Source organism: Aulonocara stuartgranti (assembly GCF_965226115.1).
Source record: "Aulonocara stuartgranti genome assembly, chromosome: 17".
Taxonomy (NCBI): Eukaryota; Metazoa; Chordata; class Actinopteri; order Cichliformes; family Cichlidae; genus Aulonocara; species Aulonocara stuartgranti.
This window is the reverse complement of record NC_138953.1, coordinates 23,345,730-23,364,152: the sequence shown is the minus strand read 5'-3', so window position 1 is coordinate 23,364,152 and position 18,423 is coordinate 23,345,730. Positions and strand designations below refer to the sequence as shown.

Genomic DNA, 18,423 nt, shown 5'->3' with positions numbered 1-18,423 from the left:
TTATCCAATTATGACATGGATAATGTGTCACTTTACATATTTTGCCCCAGCATAAAAGTTTAAAATAACTCTTGCAAAATAGACAAAAGCAATTTCTCAGAGTATTCTGCTGCTTCATTTCCTTTGTGGTTTTTTCCGTCATATTCAACAAAATCTGCAAAGTTTGTTACTTTCCTTGATGAGTGCTGCATTCGAAAGGAATCTTCTGACTGTAATAAAAACTTTTCCTTCATATTCACTTAGTAAAAAAGTGCATGTCCCACAGTACCAGTCAAAATGTGGGACATTATCTCGAGACAAGGGATAAAAATGCCATGCAGTCCCACATGAAGAGGGATATCTGGTCACCCTAGTCAATCCCCAATGTTATGTTGACATGGAGGGACCCCACGGCAGAGATTTACCCTATTAATTATTATTTTTACTTCCCGGTTTTCTGGGCCAGCTTTTATATTCTCAAAGTCCTACTGAGCTGAGTCATCTTATTACCCTCCCATTTCAGCCAGGCGTTGTCCCAGATAGATATACACATACAAAGCCACATCCAGACCTATACATTATTAAATTCCATATATTTTATGTTTGAAACTAGTGTGAACCAGTAAAAAAAGTAATTATTTACTTTTACTTTGTAAGATAGTTGCCAAGCTGATAAATGAAGTTAAAGTTGTCATATACATACAACATACTGTTATTAGGAAATACAATCAGGGTTTTTCTTATGTTGCAAAAAAATCACAAAAGAGAGAGGAAAGTGCAAAATTAAGATAATTAAACAAATACAAGTTAATTATATAATTAGCAAATGAAACAAAAGGTCTTCCAATCCATTTTTCCATTACTGAATGAATGAGCAAGCAAAACTATTCACATCTGAGCTGAGGGAGCGTGATCACAGCTGTGCAGTAAACCCGGTGACACAATTTTACTCAAACATTCAGCCTGCATGCATTTACCTTGAATGTCTTTGTACGCATATACACTGACATGTATTACTCCATGTAGGAGTGTGTTTGCACATGAATCAGTAGTGTTTAAATTAACATGCACTGTGAAGTTACCCACCTACTCAGCAGTGGCTGTTATGTGCTTGACACACTTGTTGACCTCATTCGCTGCCATGTGCTCATGTCTATATGGTTGCAGTTAAATGTGAGTGAGACAATGTTGACTAATTTTATGATTATTCCCCGCTTATTTTCTCTCTCTTGTCTGCTTCTCCGTAGGAGAACGCAGTGAATGGGGATCACCTGTGGATGGAGACGAGCTGCTCAGGAGAGCTCTGTTATCTTGGAGAGGACACCTGCGTGCTAAAGACAGCTGTGAGTAATCTATAGTCCTTATACAAATCCTATGTTAGCATGTCAGATACAGTGAAAGACTTTTGTTTTTTCTAGAATATGTATATTTATTTCTTTTAAGTAATGGTCTTATGAACATTAAATAACTGGACTAAAAAGAATCCCAAAAAGATTTTGCTCCTTGTAATCAACTCGGTACCCAGATCCTCAAAAAAAGAGAAGCGAACTTCAGAAAAAAGACAATGCAACAAAACATGTATGGTTTAGAACAACTAACTAGTCTGACTGACTTATTGTTAGATTCAAATCCTCTAAAAAACTCCCGAAAGGTCCCGAAATCTTTTCAAGTACATCATCTTCAGGCTTTGGTATATATTTGTATTTTTAAAGGGAGGTTTCATATTTGTCTTATGCACTCATAAGCATTTGGTTTAGGCGTTATTCCCCCTAGACATTTAGCTTTTTGGTATGCAAAAACTGAGACTTATTAATGTTGCTCAGCTTTGTTATTTGTATTTATATTTGTGTCCTTCTGAATACAAACCAAGTAGAAGTAGTTTTGGGTCCCTCTTCGAAAATGATTTTCTCACACATTATTAAGAATTTTATCCTTTAGCAGCATCTGTGAATCATTCAGTGAAACTTTTTGAAACTGAAAATGAAAACTAATGCTAATTAATGCATTTTTAAAAAATCTTTTCAGTTTGAATTGATTTTTAAAAATGGATATAATGGCATCTTAAATTAATTTTATATCATGGCCCACATACAGCCCACTTTGGTCTTAAGTGGGCCAGACCAGAGAAACTCTCCTTTCTGTTATAGTGAAGACATTTAACTACACATTTAGTCCCTTTGATATCTTAATATAAGAAGTAACTTTTTTCTGCATAGTAAAGAAACACTGTGATCAGCGCAACTGTTTGGGTTTAAATTGTCAGAAATAAATGTGCAAAAAATACAGAAAAAGTTCTGGTAGCTCTTTACTCAGATTGTCCCTTAAAGTTTTAGAGTAGTTAATGAAAAAACAGGAAGTTGTCTGTTTATCAATTCATTACGGTTGTGTAGTATGATTAGCTATTGGGGAGGTCTTTATCGTCTACCAGCCGACTCAGTGGCCAGGTCAGTGTTGTGGCTGCTCTCGATATCATTCATCTGATTCACTTGCAAAGTTCAGATGACCTCCAACTCTGCCATCTGGGAGTGCAGCTGGTGACATTTATTGTTTTGGCCTCTGTCATGTTGGTGTTTTGGAGCCAGACGTTACCTTATATTGACCAAAGGTTGATGTGCCAATTTATCAGCTATTGCTAGTTGGCTTGGTTGTGGTCTTGTACACCCCATTTCCCCCCCCCCCCCCCCCACCCCACCCCCCTTAGACTCAACCCTGCGACAGAATGTAAGACGGCTGCCATCAACATTGTGCTAGACTAAGTCAGTAGTTTGTCTGCAAAAATAGACTTTTATTTGAACTTCTGTAGGTTTTCTGTAGGTTTCGCTGTGTACAACAAGCAACTGTCGATGCATGTGTGGAAATGTGACAATTGCAGAGTTAATCAGCCTGAACCAACCATGACCAGAGTCTCTTATATCAGCACCTAATAATGCTGCCCGAAACACATCTGATTCTTAAAAGCTTTTTCATGCAGCAGAGTTTTGTCTCTTTAGTGCAGCTGCAGAATAAAAAGGCCTGTTATTGCTGGTGCTATGTTAATGAGACAAAAACAAAAAGCAAAAACATGATGACTCTAAAATGTGGCATCAGGAGCAGGTAATACAAAATTTCCGTGTAGTACCAGGTTGTGATTTTTAGTGCCACACATGAAACACTCATTGAAACACATCATTTGTGCTTCATTTGCAGAGCAGGTGGTCCCAGTGTTCTGCAAAAGGAGCGTTTCGTATTCTGTTGTAAATGCTAAAACAAAGCATTATTTTAAACAGGATGCCACACTCTGATTCAGGTGAAACATGTCCACAAAGCAGAGAATTAATTACTCCAAAAACAGAGAAGGAAGTGTGTTCTGAAGTGTCGTTGACTACAAGCATGCAGGGCTGCAAAGAAAGAGTCTGAATGAGAGCTGTTGTTGACCTTTTGTCCATCTATTCAGCTCTTACAAGAAAAACAGCACCTGCTATACAGAGCTGAGAAACAGCCTTTAATTCACTACACTAATGTAATGACATCTTTGTACATTTCCACTGATGGAAGGTAATTATAGTGCACGTATAAAAACACATTAAGACGCTGTCAAGATTGAGCTGCAGCAAGAAATAATCTCTCTGTGGTGATTTGTGTTAGATAAATGTCCAAGAGGATATGCCGACCTCAGAGGAATCTGAGATCGCTTTGACAAGTCGTGGCTGACGTAAGTAAACACATTCCTACCTGTTTTCAGCGGGATCAGCTCGATTTAATCTCAGTCATGAAGGAACAACCAGGCTGTTGTGTAAGGCAAATGCTGCAGAAAATACCTCCTCTCTCCTATTACACGCTTAACAAAGAGTGTTTGAAAAGGAAGTAAAGACCTCCATGGCATGCTTCATAATCATGGATTACCATCCACCCATCCATAAATCTGTCCATCCACCCATTCTCCATTCAGTCCATTCAATCCTCTATACCCTGGTATGTTTCTATTGGAATATTCCAGATTGCTGGGAATTCTGAAAGAAAGAGAAATCTGATTACAAATTCTAAACACCTGATTACAGCTAAAAAAAAGTTATGTAAAGTCTCAGTTATAAGTTAGTTTTGATTTACAGATCACAAGTAGCTCTTTAAAATTATATTTGACCAATTAAGATTTGTACAGTTGCACATTTCATAATGTTATTCTCATCATCTCTTTTCTGTTTTGCCTCCTACTCTTCATCGGCCTCCTCCACCACTGCTCTGTCCTCCCTCATCTACACCTCATCCTCCTCTTGAACTCAAGTCGTGGCTCTAAAACAATAAAATGTGCATTAAAATGATGACTTATTCTCCATTTATTCTATTTATTTATCATTGTCAGTCATGCAACACTCCCATCTCCAGACAGCTGACAACAAGTCTGCTATAACCAAAACAGATTATGCCAGCTAAGGCTTGAGTGTCCTAAAATATGTTAAAATGTAGTGTGTACAAAACGGTTTTTATACACCAACAGTCGTAGCATCACGCCAGTTGGCCATGGCTGTTATGGGGTACAGATGGTTAAAGAAATTTTTTCGGAAATGATGGCAAACCTCTTTCTGGGACAAGAAGGGACTATTCCATCAGTGTTGTTTTGCCAATCTTCAAGCTTGGAAATGGTGTGAAAAGAATTTCCACCTTGCGTTACTCTTGTGAATGCATATTGTGTTGGAAAACGACAGATCGTTTTGGGAACCACCTCAGAAACCTCACCCCATCTCTGAGGCTGAGCCCAGACCTAGAAGCTTGTTTGCTGCTTGCATCTCACTCTTTAGTTCGGTACCCACAGCCTGTGGGCAGAGCTGAGGATCAATCAGACAGTAAATTCACATCTTCTCCTAAATGCTCAGCTCTCTATTCAGCAGAACAGACTGGTACAGTGTCCGCCTCACCTCAGACATGGTACTACTGTACTTAGACATGCCGGTTAGTAAACACTCATGAAGTCTTCTTAGTATCCTTCATGTTCTGGGGTTGTTTCTTTTTGATTAATTGGATTGATGTTTTTAGCATCATTTCAGTGAGGACCACCTTACTTAAAGGAATATTGTTATTTTTGTCTACTGAAATCTATATTTGATGGCATGGCTCGGCTCCTGCCTGGGACCTCCTCATTCTCGCTATATTATGATTATTGTCTTGATAGAGCGATGTGGTTGGAGGTGTGATACAAAGCCACAATCTGGCCCACCAACTGTATGCTGGCTGGCATTGAAATCAGCTGATCTACTGGGATTGTGGCTGAGTATGATTCCATTGATAACACATTTAAATGCCTCAGTCCCAATGCTTGTCTCTCTGCTCAGCCATACCTTAAATCCACTCATAGGTAAACTGAATGAGACTGCTGATCTGATTACAGCTCAGCGCTCTTCTGGAAACTTCCCTATCCTGGTCCTGAGTTCAGCAGTGTTAGGCAGGAGTATTTATTCAAGGCTTTAATGCTTTGCCCGACTGGTTTAAAATTTGTAGTGCTTTATAACTACTGGTTATTTGGTGATTGTAAAATGTGTAAAGTAAAATGATGTCATACTTTGTTTCCTTTTCTGTGAAAAACATGCTGTTAAAAGGCTACCGGACATTAATTGTTTTACACAGCTGTTTAAAGTTCCCTGACAATGACCATTAAAAATGTATTTTGTGTGTAATAAATAAAGTTCCTCTGTTTAGAACCTTCATTTTTCTTGGAGTTTTAACTCTTGTGGCATCTTGAAAAAGGATGTCTTGCTTGTCTCAGCATGATAGTTCATGTAAGAAGCTGATCTTGTGGCGGGGCTTTCCAAGCAGAACATTCAGAGCTACTAACCCATGAAAAATGAGGGTGAAACGTTGTTTTTGTTGTTGTTGTTTTTTGGGGGTTTTTTCTTTTCCTTTTGTGTGTGTGTGTGTTCGTGGGAGTAGCTCTGAGTATTGCTCAGTGTGACATTCAAGAGTGAACTCATTGACTGGAGATGAGACCACTCCATTATTAGTTGTCATATTATTACTCATAATGAGTAGTTTGTCTGTTGCAAGAGCAAGGGAAGCACGGCAGTGTTATTTATTGAAGGCAAATCGCACTTTGGCATCTTGAGTGTTTGCTTTTTTTTTTTGTCAGTCACTGTGTGATAAATTACTCTGCGCTTTTAATTCATTCTTTTACCTTAGAGATTTGTTTTTTGTGGGTTTTTGTGTGTGTGTTTGTGTGTTTTTCCCAGCCCCACAGCAGTAAAGATTATTTTCTGGGTCTGGAAATTGAAGCTGAAGCTAAATTACCTTAAACCTGCATTCATTTAAATGGCCAACAGGGGCGACTCTTGTGAAATAATTTTGTCTGTAATTATCTCACTGTAACCAGAACTTCAGTGCTGGTCTCGGTTAGGCCACCTGACCCTCGTAATGTCTTATTTCAAATAACCAGGATACCAAAATTAAGTTTTAAAACCCACGTCTACAAGCCAGTGGGTCTTCCTACGATGAATTCGTCCAAGCCTCATTTGTTTTTTTGTACATTCCTTTCACCATAAAAGTCTATAAACGTTATGCAGCATGTGACTGCTCTAGATAAAATGGCTTAAATGTACGTAAATCAGCTTAAAACAAATTATCTAAATTTCAATTTAGATTTTAGAAATTTCAATGCAGGATAAAATATTTAAATGATTAAATATATTATTACATTCACTGTACATAAACTGTTAAAAGGTAAGGACTGTGGTTGCTGATTTTTTTTTATGTAGTTTGTAATCCATGAATGAAAATGTTAAAAAAAAAACTGAATTAGTTATATAAAACTAATTCAGTTAAAAATATGCACAATTATTTATCAAATTGGTGAAAAATTATTTATTATTATTATTATTTTAGTGGTTCACAAAAAATCGTATGTATTTTATTAGTGATAATGTATATATTAACAACATATGGCTTTTATTCATGATTTTTATGTATTTTTGCATTTTTTTTTTTTAAAGAAAAAGAACATACACAACATTAGAATTTTTTTTTCTTTTAATAGAAAAAAAATTAGCCAATAATCTGAAGTTCTTTGTAGAACCAAGCAAAGATATCAAGGTTTTTTTTTTTGTTTTTTTTTTATGTTGATATTGACATGAAAGTAACATAAAAGACATTTTCTCTAAAGATTGGGTAGTGACACCTATATCTATAGAAGAGTCAGAAATATAAGCTAATGTTCTTAAAATCCTTATTTTTTCCATTTTGAATAATGGCTGGTGAAAAAAATAACAGAAACGGACTCCTCAAGCCTGGAGTGTCACTGTGCTGTTAGTGGTGCTAATAAAAGTCTGCCACTGCTTTTCAAACTGAACTGGAGTAAAGGTAAAATGTTGGGGGACCTTGAGCACATCTTGCCAGTGTGTAACAGCAGGTTGCTGTTAGTGTGTTCTTACACTGCTTGCGTTTGTTTCATTTGCTGTGTGCTGTGTGGATTTTGTGTGTCTTACTCTGCCCTTTGTACTCTCTTTTTAAGAAGTCGGCCCCCAGGAGGAAATGTGCAGCCTGTAAGATTGTTGTTCACACCGGCTGCATGGAGCAACTAGAAAAGGTAACACACACACACACACACACACACACACACACACACACACACACACACACACACACACACACACACACACACACACACAGTATGTGTATGGGTATAGAATAGCCTTTATTGTCATTGTACAGAGTACAACGAAATTGGAGTGCCACTCCCTTGGTGCAAGTTTCAATAATAAATATAAATGTAAAATATAAAAAGTACAAAAAAAACAATCGTAAGTACTCAAACAATAGTATCTACAACATATACAGGATAGCAGCATTAAAATGATGACAGTATGAATAGCAGCATAATATAATGAAAGTGACGGTATGGAATAGGTTCAGTTGTTTTTGTGCTTATTTACTACGGTGATAGCTCTGGGAAAGAAGCTATCCCTGAATCTGTTTGTCCTGGTTTTATGTGACCTGTACCGTCGGCCTGACGGTAATAGTTCAAACAGTTGGTTGCTGGGGTGAGAGTGGTCCTTGATGATATTGCCAGCTCTGCTGAGGTACCGAGAGTTTGCAGTGACCTCCAGGCTGGGCAGAGAGCAGCCAGTGATCTTCTGGGCTGTGTTGATGACCCTCTGCAGTACTTTCCTGTCTGCAGCTCAGCACCCTGCATACCATGTTGTTATGCCGTACGTTAGGATGCTCTCTATGGTGGCTCTGTAAAATGTCACCAGCAGCCTCTCCTCCAGGTTGTTCCTCCTGAGCACTCTCAGAAAGTGGAGACGCTGCTGGGCCTTTTTAACCACCGCTGTAGTATTTGCAGTCCAGGAGAGGTCATCAGATATCTGCACGCCCAGAAACCTCATGGAGCGTACCCTCTCCACACAGCTCCCGTGAATGTAAAGTGGGGCCGGGTCTGCTCTGCCCTTCCTGAAGTCCAAGATAAGTTCTTTAGTTTTCGTGGTGTTCAGTTGGAGGTTGTTAACTGAACACCACTCAGTCAGTCTGTTGACCTCATCTCTGTAGTCCGACTCATCCCCCCTTGAGATGAGTCCAACCACTGTGGTGTCATCCGCGAACTTTATGATGGTGTTTGAGAGATGGGTAGGGGAGCAGTCGGATGTGTAGAGCGTAAACAGGAGGGGACTCAAAACACATCCTTGTGGAGACCCAGTGCTGAGTCAGGTAACCCTGACCATGATTGTAACCCTGTCACTAAAACCACATTTTGAGTCTTAAAAATGCTTTCAGACTTGTAGGGATGGGTATTTTATCCACATAAGGGCTGTTGATCCCCACAAGTATTGCAAACTTCCAATTTTTCTTGTCCCCACAAAGATATGTAACCATAGTACACACACACACACACACACACACACACACACACACACACACACACACAGAGTTTATTGTTCATACTTCATTTTTGTCATAGTTCTCGATCCCTGGTTTATGCTCTTGGGTTCTGAGACTCAAATAAATATAATATTAAATAGCTGTTCCATTATTTCTAAGATCTTTAAATGCCTTTGATAAGATTTGTTATTTTCTTTCCCTATGTAAATTAAATGAAGCCGAGGCATGATAAGAAAACATATATTTTATTTATCCCAAAAGCTACAGCAGCCAAAACATTAAACATAAAAAGTAATAATTAAAGTAATAATTGGTAAAAATTTAAAATAAAATTGAAAAGTTATATAAGAAACTGAATATAGAATCAAAATACCTTACTAATTATTAGCACAAGCACACATGAGACTAAAAACAACTCCAGGTTATACACAGGGTTTAACAGGGTTGTAGTAACCAATGTGCTGCTTATCTTACAGGTATTACCTTCCAAAGGGTTATTGCATGAAGTACTCCATGAAATCGGAAATCTTTCTTGAAATGAGTCTTACACTTGACAAAGCCTCTGGGCAGTTACAAGCACATGAAGGTTGTTTTTAAATCAATGCCGTGAGAGCCGTAACTTAACTTCAGTGGTCACTGAGTCATGAAAAATGTCTGCAAAGTACCTGAGTAAAGTTTAATGACTGTGCCTGAACATTAGGTTAAAAAGCCTTTTCCCCTTCAAGCCATACTTCTACTGTGCATGTAGAAGTCTGACAACATTACTGCTTTATTAACAGATCAATTCAGAGTGGTGATATGTCTCTGCTCATTCTCCAGAGCACTGATTATATGAAATACTTGTCCATATTATGAATTAGTAAGAATGCTACTAGTACTAGCACTACCCCTGTACTTAGCAAGGCAGTATGCTCTCCACCACACAGTTTAAACTGTCATGGACCTCTGCTGTTTACTTGCAACATGACTGGCTAATAAGTTTCCCATTTTGGCTTTTGATTGGCTCTTACTAAATTCTCACATGAACCTTTACAAGAGATAAAACAATAATTCGCCACTGTTTAAAAGTATAAAACATTTAATTGATGCATAAGGTTCAGAAAAGCCTAAATGCAATGTTGAGATGTGAGAATTCGGGCTCTCAGGTGGTTAAAGATGCTCTGATGTAATAAAGTTTACTGTAGCTTACTAATAATTTTTGAAAGGTCTTTATGTCTGTGCATCAAAGTTTCACTGATCTTGGTTTTGTCCTGGCTTCCTCTCCCCACCCCAACCAGTCACAGCAGATGCCTGCACTTTCCTGAGCTTGGTTCTGCCGGATGGTTTTTCCTGTTTAAAGGGAGTTTTTCCTTCCCACTGTCACCAAGTGCTTGCTCACTGGGGTCTGATTGTTGAGGTTTTCTCTGTATTATTGTAGGGTCTTACAATTTAAAGCGCCTTGAGGCAAATGCTGTTGTGATTTGGCACAATAAAATTAAAATGAGTTTTAGCATGAATATATTCCAAACTCTTTCACCCCTAAGTTTAGCCATCTCAGTCAAATACCAAATCCTAACAGTAATTCTAACTAACCCTAAGTCTTAAGGCAGTTGGAAAAGATATATAATTTTTGTGATCATAAATAAAACAAATTCCCAACGGCAGCTACAGATGATTTATGTTAATTTTTAGTCTGAATGAGCGATTCTCGGGAAAACTAAAACCCTAATCTGCCAATTTTGTACAGGCATAATAACACACACACACACACACACACACACACACACACACATTCAGTGAGTGTATCATTATAATTATAGATGTCAGCTTTTCAAAATAGTAGCTTAACGATTGCCTGCATGTGATGCATTTATGGAGCATCTGTAAAAATGTAGCTGTGAAAAACAACCTCCCCAGATGGAAACTACAGCTTATCTCTTTTTTTAGATAAACTTCCGATGTAAGCCGACTTTCAGAGAGGGAGGATCCCGAACCCTGAGAGATGTAAGTGTGTAGCTGCATAAATGTGAGGGAGGAATCGGCTTTTTGTTTGAGGCGTTAAGTGAAAGAAATTGTGTTTCTGTGTTTGCCGGCAGAACATCCTCAGACACCACTGGGTTCACAGACGACGACAAGAGGGGAAATGTAGACAGTGTGGAAAGGTGAGTTTGCACTCAAAAACACATGCAGCTGCACACAGATGTTGTTCCTGTTCATGCAGACTGCCTCTTTGTTTCTGCAGAGTTTTCAGCAGAAGTTCTTCCACAGTAAAGAAATCATCGCCATCAGTTGTTCGTGGTGTAAACAGGCCGTAAGTCCGTTAATTCACGAGTAAATATGATATTTAACCCCACTAAGATGTTATTAGTGGGGAAATACAAGTTGTATTGTGCATTGAAGTGGATTAAATATAAACTTAAGCACTACAGGAAGTTTCTGTACCTATTTCCAAATATATATTAGAGTGACATCATTTGTTATTATTATTATTTCCACATTAACAAGGTCATGTAGACCCCACTCATGAATAGGCTGGTTGTACTGACACATCTGTAATCCCCCCAGTCTCTCATTTCCTGCTGTCTCTACAGCTGATTTTCTAATGTAGCCATACAGTAAAGTAAAGATAATCAATCATTTATGTACCCAATCTGTCTCGAGGCTGGAGGCGGAGAACTGCTAGTGTCACTGAAGGAAAGCACCTTAAAGAAAATGATGCATCACGTCCTTGTTTTTTGAAAATGTGGTTGCATTATTTAAAAATGTTACATGTGTCATGGGCTCAATAGAGTAACTGAACCTATTTAATATTTTTGTATATGGTTACATAAATTCAAAATGTTCCCAGAACAGGGAATATGTCATAGGTTCAGTACTGTAATTGCACCCATTTAATGTCTGTGGCTCCCTTTATTTCCTGCTGTCTCTACAGCTGATTTTCTAATACAGCCACAAAATAAAGCAAACGTTGGGTACATAAATGATCAATAACCCGCCTCAAGGCTGGAGCCAGAGGACTGGTAGTATCACTGAAGCAAAGCACCATTTAATGTCTGTCACACAGAGCAGGGATGTCAAACTCATTTTACATATTGGGCCACATATATCCCACTTTGACCTTATATGGGCCAGATCAGTGAAACTGTCCTTACTGTCAGTGTAAAGAAGTTTAACTACATATTGAATCCTTCACATATCTTAGTATAGGAAAATAGAAGTGCAATTTCAACAGTAGATGCTGTAGTTAATGGAAGAAATCTGTCAGCTATAATTATTATCTTTTTATTTATTCATTACTTACTGCAGATCCTCCATAAAAATATTGAAAATTCTATTGTAGCTAAAAAAAACCCCAAACCTAACCAAAAAAACCCAGGAAGTTCTGTTTTTAAATGTGTATCTATTTCTCAGATTCTCTGGTGTCGCATGAATGGCAATGTCAGTAGGAGATGCTGTAAAACTTCTGAAAATACAATTAAAAGTCCAAAATCGCTGCCTTCCTTCATACTTTCCAAAGCCATCCTTGGACCGAATTGGAGCCTTTGGTGGGCCAGTTCTTGCCCCCGACCCTTATGTTTGACACCACTGAGGTAGCATAAGAGAAGCAAATATTGGCACTCAGGGTGTTTTGTTTTTCTTATAAACAGCTGTGTTAGAGCACCACACACGGACAATAGAATAGAATAGCCTTTATTGTCATTGTACAGAGTACAACGAAATTGGAGTGCCACTCCCTTGGTGCAAGTTTCAATAATAAATATAAATGTAAAATATAAAAAGTACAAAAAAAACAATCGTAAGTACTCAAACAATAGTATGTACAATATATACAGGATAGCAGCATTGGCACAACATGTATGATAGTTTGGATTGCAAGTTTAGCGCATGACACGACCCTGAGGAGTGTTTTTTTGGGCTTTTTTTCCTTGCAGTTCCACAACAAGGTAACATGTTTCATGCTGCACCAGATAGAGGAGCCGTGTTCACTGGGGGCCCACGCCGGTGTCATAGTACCACCGTCCTGGATCATCAAAGTCAGGAAACCACAGGTATGCTCATACCCTCGCCGAGCACCCTCCTCGATCGCTCTGCTGGTTGATAAAGTTCACTGGGTGTCATCTTGTGACAGTAATGAGAAATGATTTTGTCGATCTAAGTTTAAGACTCAAAAAGAAGGCGTGTCACAAGCTCAGTGTGTGCTAATGTGTGTGTGATTTTTGGGGTATGATGAGATGCGAACTGACACGTGTCTGGTCTGTCTGAGGGAACTCTGGGATTGTGTCTCTGTTATCACACACAGACACGCACACACATACTGCATATCTCTGTCGCGTCACATGCTTCATTGCACTTTTAATTACCATCACAGGGGACGTGGTGACAGTGAACTAACCACTGAACTCTGTGTGTGTATCTGTACCTTAGAGCTCCCTAAAGAACTCTGCCAGAAGAAAAAAGCGGACATCTTTCAAACGAAGGACAAGCAAGAAGGGATTAGATGTAAGTGATATTATCAGTTACACTGTCATAATACATTTTTAGCTCATGTTTATCCTTCATGTGATCTCGACTCAAGTAAAAAAAAAACCATTAAACTAAATAAAAGTCGTTGCCGGCTGACTTCAAACTGTGTTTATAAAACATCGACTTCATTTAGGTATGAAATGAAAAATTCTTGCTTTAAATCTGCCTGGATTCTGATGGCCAGCAGGGGGCGACTGCTCTAACTGTGCAAAAAAATTAGATCGAGTAGAGGTATTTGGAGAAGTTACCTTATTTCTTTTCATTTTAAACACACTAAATGTTTTCTTAGTTATTTTTCTTTTATTAGTCTTCACTTGAGCATGATGAAAAAATATTTACAAAAAATATGGAGGAGGAAGTAGAATATAACTGAGGGCATGGCTAACCTGTGATTGACATGTCGGTATTGTATCTGTGCAGAGCTGTTTTTCAGTCATGTCCACACCTCGCTCTCATGCTTAGTTTAAAGAAGAAAAAAAGAACAACACCAAAATTGCCAAATCAAACCAAGCTCTAGGAAGCTATGTCCATCTTTGCTATACAGTCTATTATTGGATTATTAGGGTCATCTGATCTCAAATCATCGCGGGCTTCTGCTCCACCATCTGGAACTGGATCGACCGACTGATTTTCATAAAATACAAAAATTGATATATCAAGCTAAAATTTGTCAGCAGTCATCATATATGCCCAAACTTTGCACCATATTGAATGGATCATGATTTTAACATTTATGTTATGTGAACATTCTAATATTTTGATCTTATTGATCTCTTAGGAGTCTAAATGGCGTCCGTTCATGCTGAAGCCTCTCCCCTCTCCCCTCATGAAGCCCATCTTGGTTTTTGTGAATCCAAAGAGCGGCGGCAACCAGGTGAGCAAATGTCTTTAATCTTCTGTTTTCATCTGTTTGAGACGCCTTCTCTTCTCATTGTTGTTTGGAGATATTGTCGCTGCCTCACCTCGTCTGTCCTCAGCCTGTCTATAATTAATTTTCATTGTGAGGATGTCGGTTCAGACAAAAATTTGGTTTATCAGATGAACTGAGCTGAGCTGTTTTCACACATGAACTCCAAACATTATCGGGAGATTCGGGCGGAAACATCTTCAGAAGTTTCACAAATGTATCACACAACAGGAAACGGTTAGCTTCAGAAGTGTTGGCGCTGCAGGAAATACTCCGTTTTGTTTAGGCGAGCATGCAGGAGGTAGGACACAGCTGTGAATCCACCGGAAGATTACCTGCACAGCTCTCAGATATATGGACAACACGCAGATTTGTACTGGGGAGTTAAACAAGTTAAAGGCTCATTCAGCTGAGGCAGATGTTTGCATCTTACCTGCAACTCCGTCAGGTAAAAGTTCAGGGCTCCACTGCTTACTATAATCTTTTAGACTTCATCAGCAACATCTTCAGAACATAACACTGGGTTTAGTTTAAGATTTGGAGATTCATTTCTCAGATTTTCACAGATTTTTTTTTAATTTGCTTGCTGTTAGTGGCAGCTTTTTAAATATTGTAACATGAAGGAAGCTGAATTTTTTTTCTGCTTTTTCTGTAGGGTGCCAAAGTGTTACAGATGTTTATGTGGATCTTGAATCCTCGTCAAGTCTTCGACCTTTCGCAGGGTGGACTGCGCGAGGCGTGAGTAATCTTCCCTTGGGGAGAGTGCTGGTGTTTCATTACAGCCTACACAGTTAGGCTGAAATCACCCTGAGCTTGACAGTTAGTACCAATTACCTACTTTAAATCTTCATTTCACATCACCCTTATCTCAGTCCACCTCTGAGGGGGGAAAGCCATCTTTTCACTCCTCTTTTATTTAAATCCAAAGCTCACAGGTGAACAATTTTCATAAAATCTGGACCAATTACACCCACTCAACACTAATCAGCAGTCTTTTATTCTATAATATTACCTCTCTGCTTTGTTAGGTTGGAGTTGTATCGCAAAGTGCCAAATCTGAGGATCCTTGCCTGCGGAGGAGATGGCACGGTGACTATACATCTCTAATAGCCACTATTTTCTATTCTAAATTTCTACAACTTACACTTTGCCTTCATGTCTCGCTGTAGGTGGGTTGGATCCTGTCTGCTCTCGATGAGCTGCAGATGAATCCCCAGCCTCCGGTCGCTGTGCTTCCTCTGGGAACAGGAAATGACCTCGCCAGGACGCTCAACTGGGGTGGGGTGAGTTCCTAGCCTTGACTTCTGCTGCAGAGTTGATGGAGAGCAGCAGGGCGCAGCGGTGTGCCCTCTCTGAGTTTATGTGCAAATTTTTTGCACAACATGACTAAATAAATTAGATCTAACGAAGAAAAAGAAGAATAAGAGCAACAACAGCTCTTTCAGCATAAAAAACAAAAACATATTTAAGGGATTTAGAGAAGGGAACATTTGCGTTCTTCATGAGAGAGATGGAAATTTCCTTCTTCAGATTAAACATGACAGGTTTATAGCCATGTTGAGTATGCTCAAATATTAATATGCAGTAAAAATAAATTCTCTATTCCCCACCACCTCGGAGAGCTACAAAATGCCTCACCCACATTCCAGGATGTCTAAAAGAGCTCCCTTCCTCCATATAATCTCCCCCCCTGACCCTTAAGCCCGTTTGACCTCTTCAAAGCACAACTAAGATGACATGCTTGTTGGTGACATCACAGCAGCGTCCTGTAATTATGTTTCCTTTTTAATTTTAATTTTCTGCAGTTTTAAACAACTTTAAACACAACACAGAATCAACCCTCTGACAGCAAAACGGCTCGCTTAGCGCACCCCACCTCACTGGGAAACATCACAGCAGTGACACAGCTGCAGTGGGTGTTGTATTCAGAGCAGGTTTAAGTGTACAGAACAAACTGAGGTACAGAGTTTATAAATCCATAGGTCGAGTTGGCAGTTCACTCAGGGTTTTTCGTGCATAGGAAACAGAAAGGGTTTGGGTTTCCCTCAGGGGAAAATCACTTATACTGTAAGAAAAAACAAACCATTTCCATCATTTTTTTAAAGTAGGGTTTCATTTCCTCAAGCGTAAAATACACTGTTTGTTTTCACATTCCAGAAATAATAGAAAAAAACGCATGGATGTCTTTAAGTAAGGTATCCCAGACTCATCGTTTCAATTATATGTGGACCAGTTGTGCTCACTGAGACTCACACACCAAAATAATAAGCCGCAGTTCATTGCTGCAAATTTTCTGAAATCTCTTTGTTATTATATTGTTTATTGTCTCATAGGGGGTCCAAACAATCGTTTTTTCCCCAGTGAGCTGTAAAAGATCCTCGTCTATTGCACAACAAACACAAAGCAAATATCATGAAGACACAGCTGCTAAAAATGACAAAACAATTTCCAAACTTATACAAAGAAAGTTCTCTATTCATTAAGAAAAGCTTTACTCATTTCATTAAGAAAAACACAGGAAAAATATGACCAAGATTTGTTGAAAGTAAACCAGAAACCCCACCATTTTACTACTTTTAGAGATTTTGATTCCTCCGACTACCGCCCGGAGCACAGAAATGTGAATAAACGTGCTTATATATTTCCTGATATTGTTGCAAGTGCTGATTATCATCCAGCATTGACAGCTGAATTAAACAGTGGGCCACCAGCCCTACAAATAGCAAAAAAAATCCCAAAACAATAAAACCCCTCTGGGGTAAGAAAACGACTCAGTTGACCACAATCTGCAATCTACTGACATCTAGTGGTGAGATTTTACACACTGTAACTTTAAAGATGTCTAGAGGAAATAGTGCAATTAAGTACATTTTTCAGATGTACCTTTTTCACTCTTGAAAATTTACAGTTTACACAAGCTAAATTTATGGTAAAAGACTCGTATGGAGTCTCAAACATAAAGCATATTGTACTATTGTCAAGGTGGAACTTTTTCTAGAAATAGCCTTACAAAAGCTGGAAGTGTGGCATTTGTTGGATTATGAAAGGCGAGCCCTCCTCTGCTGGTTTTGACCTTCCTCTCCCCAAAACTTTCAGAAAGTCTGACAAAAATCTGCAACTTGTTCCTAAAACTCTGATGAAGCACTAAAGTTTGAAGAATCTGCCTCTTGACACACGTTTCAATAACAGCACTGCAGCAGATCTTTTACGAGCACCCACATTCTTCCATGAGACTTTTCATGAGATCAGCTATGTAGGCTTGTAGTGAGGATAATACATCAAATATTTCACGTATGAGTCAAAAGTTAGAGTGAAAAAAATTGATATGTCAGCAATTTTTCTTCACATTTTTCAGATAATTGGCATAAATGTATTAGTAAATTGATAAGAGGTCTTTACAAAAATCTATTTTCTGGCTGACATGCTGCAGTAAAATGACAGCATGCAGTACAGTGGGGCAAAAAAGTATTTAGTCAGCCACCGATTGTGCAAGTTCCCCCACCTAAAATGATGACAGAGGTCAGTAATTTGCACCAGAGGTACACTTCAACTGTGAGAGACAGAATGTGAAAAAAAAAATCCATGAATCCACATGGTAGAATTTGTAAAAAAATTATTTGTAAATCAGGGTGGAAAATAAGTATTTGGTCACCTCAAACAAGGAAAATCTCTGGCTCTCACAGACCTGTAACATCTTCTGTAAGAAGCTTTTCTGTCCCCCACTCGTTACCTGTATGAATGGCACCTGTTTGAACTCATCATCTGTATAAAAGACACCTGTCCACAGCCTCAAACAGTCAGACTCCAAACTCCGCCATGGCCAAGACCAAAGAGCTTTCGAAGGACACCAGGAAAAGTATTGTAGACCTGCACCAGACTGGGAAGAGTGAATCTACAATAGGCAAGCAGCTTGGTGTGAAAAAATCAACTGTGGGAGCAATCATCAGAAAATGGAAGACATACAAGATCACTGATAATCTCCCTCGATCTGGGGCTCCACGCAAGATCTCATCCCGTGGGGTCAAAATGATCATGAGAACGGTGAGCAAAGATCCCAGAACCACACGGGGGGACCTGGTGAATGACCTGCAGAGAGCTGGGACCAAAGTAACAAAGGTCACCATCAGTAACACACTACAACGGCAGGGAATCACATCCCGCAGTGCCAGACGTGTTCCGCTGCTGAAGCCAGTGCATGT

The 18,423-nt window shown here is 38.9% G+C and overlaps 1 protein-coding gene across 2 annotated transcripts in view; it reads left to right on the top strand.

The window, feature by feature from the left end:
• Positions 1-18,423, top strand: part of dgki (diacylglycerol kinase, iota) — a 103,240-nt gene that overhangs the window by 56,766 nt on the left and 28,051 nt on the right. For both annotated transcript variants that reach the window (XM_082510604.1, XM_082510603.1), the window contains exons 3-13: positions 1,227-1,322; positions 7,451-7,525; positions 10,741-10,797; positions 10,890-10,955; positions 11,036-11,104; positions 12,726-12,842; positions 13,219-13,293; positions 14,096-14,191; positions 14,880-14,962; positions 15,253-15,313; positions 15,394-15,507. In XM_082510604.1, coding sequence (XP_082366730.1) covers positions 1,227-1,322; positions 7,451-7,525; positions 10,741-10,797; positions 10,890-10,955; positions 11,036-11,104; positions 12,726-12,842; positions 13,219-13,293; positions 14,096-14,191; positions 14,880-14,962; positions 15,253-15,313; positions 15,394-15,507 — 909 coding nt within the window. The remainder of the gene's footprint in view (positions 1-1,226; positions 1,323-7,450; positions 7,526-10,740; positions 10,798-10,889; positions 10,956-11,035; positions 11,105-12,725; positions 12,843-13,218; positions 13,294-14,095; positions 14,192-14,879; positions 14,963-15,252; positions 15,314-15,393; positions 15,508-18,423) is intronic.